At 25.2% G+C, this 12,202-nt stretch overlaps 2 protein-coding genes across 4 annotated transcripts; one reads left to right on the plus strand and one right to left on the minus strand.

The window, feature by feature from the left end:
• The first annotated feature begins 5,768 nt into the window (after positions 1-5,768).
• LOC114123590 (mitochondrial 2-oxoglutarate/malate carrier protein-like) lies at positions 5,769-10,321 on the plus strand. Of its 2 annotated transcripts, none has more exons than XM_027986623.2 (6): positions 5,769-6,167; positions 6,226-6,321; positions 6,432-6,671; positions 6,744-7,048; positions 9,210-9,309; positions 9,393-10,321. In XM_027986623.2, exons 2-6 carry the CDS (start codon positions 6,263-6,265, stop codon positions 9,610-9,612), a joined length of 924 nt encoding a protein of 307 aa, XP_027842424.1. In that variant the 5' UTR covers positions 5,769-6,167; positions 6,226-6,262; the 3' UTR covers positions 9,613-10,321. The 2 variants fall into 2 exon arrangements, with proteins under 2 accessions (XP_027842424.1, XP_050056725.1); XM_050200768.1 differs by having other exon boundaries at positions 5,769-6,151.
• On the minus strand, positions 9,793-11,903 carry LOC114123591 (COMM domain-containing protein 3). Of its 2 annotated transcripts, none has more exons than XM_027986626.2 (4): positions 11,704-11,903; positions 11,406-11,561; positions 10,562-10,836; positions 9,793-10,088 (listed from the first exon to the last, which is right to left on the minus strand). In XM_027986626.2, exons 2-4 carry the CDS (start codon positions 11,554-11,556, stop codon positions 9,915-9,917), a joined length of 600 nt encoding a protein of 199 aa, XP_027842427.1. In that variant the 5' UTR covers positions 11,557-11,561; positions 11,704-11,903; the 3' UTR covers positions 9,793-9,914. The 2 variants fall into 2 exon arrangements, with proteins under 2 accessions (XP_027842427.1, XP_027842426.1); XM_027986625.2 differs by having other exon boundaries at positions 11,406-11,574.
• Positions 11,904-12,202: the final 299 nt, after the last annotated feature.

The following is a 12,202-nucleotide window of genomic DNA, read 5'->3' on the forward strand; positions in this document are numbered from 1 at the left end:
CTACTTACTAGGACACTTTACAAGCCACAAGGACTTATACTTTATTATTGTTTAGTATATTATGGACAATACTAGTAATACCGATCACAGTTGCATTTAGTGTATACTATTTTTCATAACGATATTAATTAATATATTCGATTATTGTTAGTATTAACAAATACTCAACTCATATACATGTAAATGTAATAACTAATAAATAATAATTTATTTATTAATATAAGTAATACATAACATACAAATAAAGTATATATGATAGTATGATACATACAATAAAAATTCTTTACTTATTTATAGGAAAGGCTAGGTGACTTATAATACAATCTATAAATAAACCTATGGGCTATGAGTAATATGAAATATATTGCCAAAGTTTATATTTTAAAATACAAACTAATTTATGAAATTTTTGTCTTTCATTTTCACAAATGAAAAATAATAAATATTAATTAAAAGTAAATTATTTAAATTTATAAGTTCAGTATTTTACGATTATTCTAAACAAAAGATTCGTTACTCGAATATGTTAAATTATTAACATACAACAATATGCCTATTATAGAGTATAGACACGGAAGTCTGTATTTATAGTATGTACCTACAATATTTTTTTTAGTTATATTAGTAATATTTTGACTGATAAATCCTTATTTTTCTTAAAATGCTTAATGAACGGCAACCATTTGACATTATTTTTAAAAGTATATATATAAAAAACCGGTTAAGTAGCTTACTTCTGCTGTATAGCCAGTTTGAATTTAAGCAATTAAAAAAAATACAAAGTAGATACTTCCTGTATACTACCTACACAAATAAAAAATTCTGAGCAAAGATAGAAAAATAGAAAATTTGAACATAAAATTATGCACACGTCTTCATAATATTTTAAATAGAATAACTTTAGAGTACAGAGTGATATACTGTATAGATACAGTACAACTTAAAATCTTAGATATTTAAATAGAAAATGTTATATAAGTATATAAAATAATTTATGAGTTTTTGACATTTTAAATATCAATATCCGATATTAAATCGAAAAAAAATAATAATTTTGTGACATTATCTATAACGAAATGTTATTGACGGAAATTCGAGCAAAATTAGTGAACTTTTTTATTGCATTTTAAGCAGCTATCTCCTCACCAATAATAGTATCTTATTTCCACTTAAGTATAAAACACAATCTCTTTTATTATTATTAAGTACTTATCAAGTTATAACTTAATTACATGAATAACAATTACAACTACTAAAGTATACTTTAATGTTTAATTATTATAGATATTATCAATTTTCGAGTGTATAATAACAATTTTAATGTTGAATATAGTGTGCTTCTAACCTGGTATTTAATATTTCGTATCTTCAAAACGTGATCATATTTTCTTATTACCTACTTACATTAATTAAAATAGCAAAATACCTATATTATATAATATATATACAGTGTAAAGTGTTGCGTGTTCTGTTATACCTCTTGAAGAAAATCACAATCGTATAAATTGAAATGGAATCATATCATGTGAGTGAACAATGACATATGGCATTATTGTATTTACCTTTATATAATATAAGCTATAACAAGTATTTAATTCAATATTTTATACTATTACAAGCTTTATTATAAGATATTGGGTAATTTCAGATGCGTGAAAACTTATCTATTAGTTATTATGTTTTCACTTGAAATTTTTGAAATCATAAATGACACAAATTTATAATTAGGCAGGTACCTTATAAACTCATAACAAGACGACAAGTTATACAAGTAGGTAACTGACATAAATAATAAATTTTGATTAACCTTTAATTTTTTTAACCACAAATAAAAGCTAAGTGAATTACTTTGTTGGTATCTATATTTTAACTTTTAAACTAGGTAGGTACATTGTGTTAATCAATGAACCTATTGTGATTGTACATACTTAAATACTTATATGGATTTAACCATCGCAACTACAGTATAGGTAAGTATAATAGCCAATAGGTAGCAAAATACCTCATTTAGTAATTTATTATTTACAAAATTATAATAGTTCCAATGACAAATACTGAAATACATATTTAAAATATGTTAATATAGTTGATTATCACGTTTGTCGTTTGTCACGTGGTTACTTTTTGTATTTATAAATTGGATAAGCGCTAACTACTAAATAAAATAAAATACTTGTTTTGAAGTATGATAATATGTACAATCGTACAAAAACATAAACATAATATATTATACAATTACTACTTAGTATATTGACAACAGTTAAAAGTACTAGCATATATATAGATAGATAAGTAATATATAATATATATACAGGTATATATATAATACTTTATTGTTTTATTTATAAGCATAATGTTACGTATGCTTAATTAATCGTAAAACTTAGGTGCCTATGTTTAATATTGTTTATAGGGAACTAATCACACAATTTATTGAGCAAATTGTATCTAATAAAAAAAGAGAGAGATTCAGTGTCCATTATTTATATTTTATGTGCAATACTTAGTACTCACATACAACATTTAGACATTCTATAATACATTATTATACCTTTACAATATATAATATTTATAATTGGTATAATTGGCTTAGGTACCTATATTAGTATACGTAAATAGACACTAGACACTATAGTCAGCTTAGAACACTAAAAGTTTGATAAAAATATCAAAAATAATTTTGAAATGCTTACCTGCTTAATATATTAATCTTTTGAAGTACCTAATAAAAGATAATACCAATTGAGGCATCCATACCTTTAATTTAATTTTAGCACAAAATGTTAAACAACTTGGAAACTCACTTTAATAGTTAAATAAATTTTCAAATATTCTTCGACATTTTGAAGATAACTGCTGTGGCGCTGTAGCCTGTAATATAATAGTGTTAAATTTAAGTTCAATGAATGTGTAATTGTATAAGTATTGGTGCACTTGAAAAAAAAACTATTTATAGCAAAATAAGAGATTGGTAAATGTCTAGAGAGTCCAAAGGTTTTTCATACCTATATTATATTATTATTAGTTATTTCTTAATTTAAGTGGTTAAAATAATTTTTGCGAACATTTATTGTCGATATCATAAAGAACGATATAGAATAGGTCATCCATGACAAAAAAACGTGTTATTTCGTCATGAGATCATCGATGTAAATATGTAAATAAATTATGGTATTAATAGCTTAAAATTAGTCTAAATAATTTTTAAATTTATTTGTGTGAATAGAAAATAATAATATAAGTAGACAATGTCGAAAAAGTTTCAAATCCCTACGATCATCTAATATTTTTTAATTCAAACAAAATAACTAAATTAATTGGATGGAAAGTTGTTATTTTTAATTTGTTTACTTAAAAAAATTAATTTTATCTACATTTGAACTTTAAAGTTCAAAAACTTATGAACAATTCCAGTTATTTTATGCATTTTCATTATTTTTAAAATTTTTAATTATAAATATAATGAGAAATTTTGAATTAAATTGTCAAGCTTTTTCCTTCAAAAACATTTTTAATACCTAAAATCAATTAAAAAAAAAAAAAACCATTTTGAATGTTAATTAATAGCTCAAAAAGAGATAAAAACGTCTAAGTACATCACAATATTATTTTGTTTCGGTTTTGTTATCAGATTCAGAACAGTGTAGAAAAGAAATTTATAAATATTTTGAATTTGAATGTTACGTTTATAGTTTCCTATGCGACTACACTTAATTATGTTATTATTTATTATGTAAAGTAGTTAGGCTATACTTGTATGATACACGTAAGCACAGAACGGAAACAAGTCGAAGCCGTGAAGGTTGATTTCGTCAAAAAAAAAAAAAGCTGGTGGGTTTAAAATGTTTTCAATTACCTAGGTATGCCAGCATCTTTGGTAGATTGACCATCAATTTAGCAGCCAATAATAAAAATGATGTGTCTACTATATGCCCATATAGTAAAAACTCGCTGCGAATTTACGTTTTGAAAATCGCCACTTTTATGTAGGTGTACCTACCACGGTACTCGGAAAAAAAAGCCCCGGAAAAAAAAGCCCCGGAAAAAAAAGCCCCAGAAAAAAAATATGGTAAAAAAAGCCCCGTCATAGGAAAAAAAAGCCCCATACCATATTATGATTTATACAATTAATTATAATCATTTTATTGTAAAAATGTAAATAAGATGAATACATTATTAAAATAAATATAAATATAAAATAATAATATCACAGTTAAAAATAAATTATTAATTGTAGTTAGTAGTTTGTTTATATTTAAAAAAAAATTCAAAGGTAAAAATTATAATCATAGGTAATATCCATAACCTTTTTTTTTTTTATTGTAAAAATGTAAATAAGATGAATACATATTATTAAAATAATATAAATATAAAATAATAATATCACAGTTAAAAATAAATTATTAATTGTAGTTAGTAGTTTGTTATATTTAAAAAAAAATTCAAAGGTAAAAAATTATAATCATAGGTAATATCCATAACCTTTTTTTTTTTTATTGTAAAAATGTAAATAAGATGAATACATATTATTAAAATAAATATAAATATAAAATAATAATATCACAGTTAAAAATAAATTATTAATTGTAGTTAGTAGTTTGTTTATATTTAAAAAAAAATTCAAAGGTAAAAAATTATAATCATAGGTAATATCCATAACCTTTTTTTTTTTTTATTGTAAAAATGTAAATAAGATGAATACATATTATTAAAATAAATATAAATATAAAATAATAATATCACAGTTAAAAATAAATTATTAATTGTAGTTAGTAGTTTGTTTATATTAAAAAAAAAATTCAAAGGTAAAAAATTATAATCATAGGTAATATCCATAACCTTTTTTTTTTTTATTGTAAAAATGTAAATAGATGAATACATATTATTAAAATAAATATAAATATAAAATAATAATATCACAATTAAAAATAAATTATTAATTGTAGTTAGTAGTTTGTTTATATTAAAAAAAAAATTCAAAGGTAAAAAATTATAATCATAGGTAATATCCATAACCTTTTTTTTTTTTATTGTAAAAATGTAAATAAGATGAATACATATTATTAAAATAAATATAAATATAAAATAATAATATCACAGTTAAAAATAATTATTAATTGTAGTTAGTAGTTTGTTTATATTTAAAAAAAAATTCAAAGGTAAAAAATTATAATCATAGGTAATATCCATAACCTTTTTTTTTTTTTATTGTAAAAATGTAAATAAGATGAATACATATTATTAAAATAAATATAAATATAAAATAATATATGTATTTCGTAGGTACGGGGCTTTTTTTTCCTATGACGGGGCTTTTTTTACCGTATTTTTTTTCTGGGGCTTTTTTTTCCGGGGCTTTTTTTTCCTAGATTCCCTACCACATACAAAATGCTAGTCAATCTTCGACCCTGCGTATACGCGATGTCTGAAATATTCTCGAATGATTCCATTCGGGCCGAGTATGGTGACGTGGTGTACCTATTTTGCTATGTTTGGAACACGAATTCACTGTGATACACATCGACTATCGAGTAATAAGAAATTATATTAATATTAATCCGTAATCGTATCATAGCAGTCGGTCAGAAGTCGCAACTCACAAGTTCTCATGACCGTGTATAATATAATATTATGGTGTATACCCGCGTGTCAGCTGTTTCCCGCGCTAACTTCGAGCGCTTTTGGCAGCCGAGGTTGTCCTCACGCCCACGGACTTGTCCTTGCGGCTCCACAAAACAAATAATAGTGTTCTTACTTTTTTTTTTGTTTATTATTTGTGTCATAATCATTATTCATTATACCTGTGCCTTGTAGAAACTCGTCGATCGCGATGTTTAAAATATTAAAATATATATTATTATTACTATGTCGATGGTCGATTGTTCAACAATAATAATGTAATCTATATTATAGTATATATTTTTATTCTATAATTCGGCGGCGAGTGGCGAACGTTAAATTTTTTTATTTTTGTTTAATTATTAATGTGTCTCTCTCCCAGTCACCCCCCTCTCATGAAATTCGCGCCGGCTACGAATCAATTAAATTCAGTGGGGATATCGCGAACGGCGGCTCGCGCGCTATAATAAATCATTTAAAAATTAATACGCACTTCTTGAATTTCCTACAGCCGCGACAGACATACTACACTGTGAGTAGTTGTAAAAGTAAGTGCCCCAGTGACATGTTAAAGAAAGACTTTTAAAGCTCTCGTACAATTCTTAGAGCAAGTGGGCACGCACACACATACACAAACGCCATAATGAGTGATTCCGTGCCTTTACCGCCCCTGGTCAAGTTCTTCAACGGTGGACTATCTGCGTAAGTACTAGCTCTCGCCAGTTACACTCATGGTCTCTAACACGGATTGTGACAAATTAATATGTCGTTCATAACTACTGTGATTGTTGTCATAACATCATTTTTTATAGGACTGTGGCCACTGTCATAGTGCATCCGCTGGATGTGCTAAAGAACCGTATGCAGATGGCCGGACGCGACGTCACCGCCACTGAAGCGCAAAAGTCCATGGGCGGCATCGTTCGTTCCATGATCAAGGAGAAGGGTGTTACGGCCTTTTATCCCGGACTGTCGGCCGGCATCCTAAGACAAGCCACGTATTCGACCACACGTTTGGGCATGTACAACTCGTTGTTCACAATTATGACTGGGTGAGTGTTCCCAGAGCACACTAGCATTCATTTTTGTGTTATGAACAACGCGTCTGTTGTTTATTCCTATAGGGAAGACAACAAACCGCCTAATCTGTTGGTGAAACTGGGCTTGGCCTTGGTGTCTGGGGTGACTGGTGCTGCTGTCGGTACCCCAGCTGAAGTGGCACTCATACGAATGACGTCTGATGGACAATTACCATTGTCTGAAAGACGTGGTTATACCAGTGTGTTCAATGCATTAGCCAGAATTGCAAAGGAAGAGGGTATTGCCACATGGTGGAGAGGATGTATTGCTACAATGGGAAGAGCAGCTGTTGTAAATATGGCTCAACTTGCATCATATTCTCAGTCCAAAGAAATTTATCTCAAAAGTGGTGAGTTAAAATGCTATAGATGATTTTTTATGTACAGACTTGGACTCTAGTGTATGAATACATTTATGTTTTTATAATGATTAATGAAGTATGCATAATATCTATACTCCACATATCGCAAATAATAAATAAATGTTATTGCATTTTTATAATTATTCCAATATTTAATCATAAATATTAGGTAGGTAAATAATATGGAATAATAATAGATAATATATTATTCCAATATGTATAAAATTTTATAGTTAATTAACAATACATTTTGGATTAGTCAACATATTATTTAACAACAATATGACTATCATTGACTTTCGACTGGTATTTCATATGATCAAACCATAGCTGTATTAATTAACATTTCCATCATACTCAATAATTATAGGTTGTCAAGTGCCAACATTATTAGTCAATAGACCTAAACATACTATGGGATCTAAAGTATATACTATATTTTTTTTTACTGTTATCTTTGTTATTGAACTTTGTTCTTTCTTTTGCAATTAATGGTTATGAATAGAATGCGTTTTATGCTATCTTTTTCTAACAATATGTGTCCCTAGGGATCTTTCCTTCTGCTACCTATTAATTCTATATGTTTAATGTTTATGAATCAAACTATATATTAAACATTTAATAAAAAATTGTATGTACATTTTAAAATAATCATTTATTTAATCATTGAATAGTATAAAATTAAAGGGGAACCAAACTATGTTCTACTTATAATACTTGGCTTTCTAATATAGTAATAATTATCTAAAATATTTCAACAATTTTAATTCAATAAAAAAGACTTATTCATGAGAGACATTTTTTAGTTTGTATAGATTTTGAATTTGTAAATTGATTCTCAGTTTTATTAATTAATGAAATTGTTCTTTAAATTATAATAAAGATAATTATATTTTTATACTTTTTTATGTATGATATTAAAAACTTAATTAAACTAATTAAAAAAAAGTTTCATAAATTGCATTTAGTAGTTTAATTTTTTTGCTGTATTTACCATTGTTTTAATATCCAGTAAAAAATAATTAAATATAAAATTAATAATTATTTTAAAATGAATGCTTATTATATTCATTTTATAATTCACAGACAGTTATTAATAAGGTTCAATTTTTATGATTTTTTTTTTTTTTAATATAAAAATAAAACTAACTTTATTTAAACATGTCAATTTTATTTTATGAATTTTTTTATTGATTTATAAACTTTTATTAGATATTTTTTTATCTATTCAACATCCTATAAAAGAAGATACAGTTGAGTTCTTATAAATACATTTACATTTCTAGAAATAAAAATTAATTAATTGCAGTTATCTTATCTGTAAATAATAAATTTTAATATATTACAATTCTTGTGAGTTATTAAAATCAATCTGTATTTTTTTTATCATGTTACGTGAATTTTCAACCAATATACTAATTATAATTTTCAGAATATTGACAAAAGCTAACATTTAATTCAAATACTTAAATTGATTATTATACAACCATCTTTAAATGAATATATTTAAGTGATTCATAAATATAATATTATATTCCTGAGTTTCTTCTATAAAAAGTATTGACAAAATATAAAATATATTATTTAATTAGAATCCTGTAAAATAATAAGTTAATAAATAAATAATTAGTAAATAATGAATATTTTTCCAGTGTACTAAAATTATTTTATTTTATTTAGGTTCTGTTTATTTTCATAATTTTTAATTTATAATTTTAGGTGATTTTAAAAAATAAAGAATTAATTCATGATTCATCTATGTTTGAAAAGAAAAGTATTAAAGTACAAACAAATCATGGGTGATATAGCTAATAATTAAGTTATCATTTAATTTTATTTAACAACTTAATAAATTCAAAAATTAATAATAAACAAATATCAAAGTTTTCTAATTGTATTCATTAATGTATTAATTTTAATTTATTTAATGCCATAATATTGTTTAACTATAATGTACAAAATCATTGTGTTTATAATCTCAATAGGCAGCCCATAATTATAAGTAGGTAGATCAATTATTAATACAACTGTTTAAACACATATATAATATTATGTTAAGGTATATATATTTATAATAATTTATAATATAATATTATTGTGTTTTTAAAAAAAAAAAACATTTTACAGTATTCAACCAAAATTGTTACAGGTTATTTCAAAGATAATATTGTATTGCATTTTGCTTCATCAATGACCTCTGGTGCCATTACAACTGTAGCCTCACTGCCTGTAGATATTGCCAAAACTAGGTATGAATAAAATACAATTCAGATAAAATGTTGATATAGATATAAATTACTAATAAAATGTTTGTTTAACACTATTTTTATAGAATCCAAAGCATGAAAATTATTGATGGAGTACCAGAATATACTGGCACAATAAATGCAATGGTGAAAGTAGTGAAGAATGAAGGTTTCTTCAATTTGTGGAAAGGCATCGTGCCATATTTTGCAAGAATTGGACCTCATACTGTATTAACATTTATAGCTTTAGAAAAGTTCAATGAAGCATATAAAGTTGCTGTGTTCGATAGACAGTCAAAAAAATAAATATTAGATTAGTTATTAACTAAATAATTTATTCATACATTCTTACAATTTATATTTTGTTTTTGTTTGGTTTTATTTTATGTTAAATATTCTGTTTTTTTTTTACATTTATTTTTGTTAAAAGTGAATTGTTTTTCCATTATTAATTAAATTTATTATCATACAGAAATTAAAAAAATATATATATAAACATATAATATATTAAGACTGTAATAGAATATATTATGTAATAAGAATAATTAGGAATGATTAAATACATAGTATAGACTATTGATTAAATATGATACAATATTTTGTTAATCTTAACTGGCCGAAGCAATTTTTTCTAAATGTCGAACTGCGTCCTTTAACTTAAACACTAATTCTTGAAGTTCCTGTGTATTGCAGACAAAATCAATGTATTTTATTGTACCATTGTCAATTGTCTTCAGCCGTACTTTGTATAAGAATTCAGATACGTCATCAAAAACACTAGACTAAAAACAGAAACATTTATTGTTATTGTAATAATTAGTAAACTAATAATGTTATAGTTAATAAGCACATCACATTGTTTATTGAGTTAAATGTAAATAGTTAGATAATATAATTTAAAGTTGACTGGCGCATTATGTGCATTGTTCATTAATCAAAAATATAATATTTAAGCTTCTTAATGATATGTAACGCGACAATAATTTTATAATAGATTAAAGTCTTACAGTTTTGATTGTTATTGCTTATTGCCTATTGGTAATCATGGGCGTCCCCAGTGGGGCAAGGCGGGGTACTTATCTCCCCAAGAATAATGTTATTTGCACAGCAACTGGTAAAATTCCCAATGAGAAATAAATTTTTAAAAATAGGTCTACCTATGTATTCAGATAAAAAAAATTTGCCCCTCCCCCCCTAGAAAATGTCTGGGGATGCCCATGTTGGTAATATAGAAATATAAACATGATATACTGACTTGTACACAGTAATCGAGGCGGCATTCAACATCGACCACATTAGCCAAAGATGTAGTGGTAATCTTGGAAACTTCTGTTAGACGTGGTCTAACAGATTCATAGGTTTTAATAATCTCTGGTAAACGATCGGTGTTAGCCAAAACTAATGTTTGTAAGTTTTGGTTTAATGATTTTCCATCTAAGCAATGTCTATTAGCAATTGTAAGTAGAGCTACTAATGAAGCATAAGCTTCTTTAGCAATATCTTGTTTAGATGTTATATTTATGGTAGACTCTGAAATTAAAAAGATATTTCACAGAAATTATTAATTTAAGTTTGAAAAATATTAAAAAAAAATACACAATTGAATGACACATTAATACATAATTGATAAAATACCTATTAGAAATATATAAGATTAAGAATAATAAATAATAATAAGTATAATTAGATCAGGTGCAGATAAAAGGATGGGGGGAAGTGGATAAGAGGCTTTAGTTCCCTTCTTTGGACGTGTTATTTAATTAATATACTTACATAGGTATTTACTAAAATGATAAATTTTGTCTTTTTAGTTCTACAAACAGCCCCCCTCCCCATTTCGCATATCTAAATTTGCTCCTAAATTAGATTAGACCTATAAGACTATTGTAACAAGTAAAATAATAACTTCATGTAAAAGGTTGAATCGGTTGTCACTATACGTGAATACATGATTTTATAATAATAATAAAATAATATAATAATTTATTAAAAAAATAATGCTATAAATGTTGACCAGGTTATGAAAAACAAAACAAATTTTTTTCTAAATTAAAAAAATAGATTATTAGTTTTGTAAGGTAATTGGTATTTGGTCTTACCATCATTTAATGTCTGTTCTGAAGTCTCACTCAACAATGTTCCCAGTACCTTTTCAGCCTTTTGTAGTAACATTTGAAAACATTGGTCATTTATCAGTGCTGGGTTGCACAACCTTTTCAGTCCCAGTTCGATTTCAGTTGATATATTCATTTTGACTATAAACAGTACCTACATAATTTATACTACTAATTTTAAATGTGTAAGTTGTAACAAATTTAATTTTTATCAATTTTTATCAATAATATATATTATTATATAACCACATACACAAATCAGGCATAAAATCATAATTCTTACCTTAGAATTTTAGATCATGTCAATATCTATGATCATAGAATGTTGTATACTATTTAGGACCCTGCTTTATACAGTACTTTATTAAGAATTTATTACTAAATATTATGAGTAATCAATGAAAGAATGATTTATTATTTGAAATAACCATTATTAAATTAAAATAATGATTATATTTTAAATTGCAATTTTGCATGTCTTATCATTTATTTGTTTACAATATTTATCATTGACTTATTATGATTAGATAGCACTATCAAAGTAACGACTAAAGCGCTCGTGTTGGTTATGAATACTAAACATCAATAATAGTAGTCTGCGGAAGCTGAAACATATTATTTTAAATAAATAAAATTTTTATATTTTAAAAAAGTTTTTGTTAAGTGAAGGAAATACAAGCTTTATATATTATGCTGTTGCATATTATTTTTTAAATCGTTATTATTTAAATGTTAGTGTAAAAAATAGTTTAGAACGTAAATAATAATAATTTTTAATTATT

Source organism: Aphis gossypii, chromosome 2 (assembly GCF_020184175.1).
Source record: "Aphis gossypii isolate Hap1 chromosome 2, ASM2018417v2, whole genome shotgun sequence".
In the NCBI taxonomy this organism is placed as follows: Eukaryota; Metazoa; Arthropoda; class Insecta; order Hemiptera; family Aphididae; genus Aphis; species Aphis gossypii.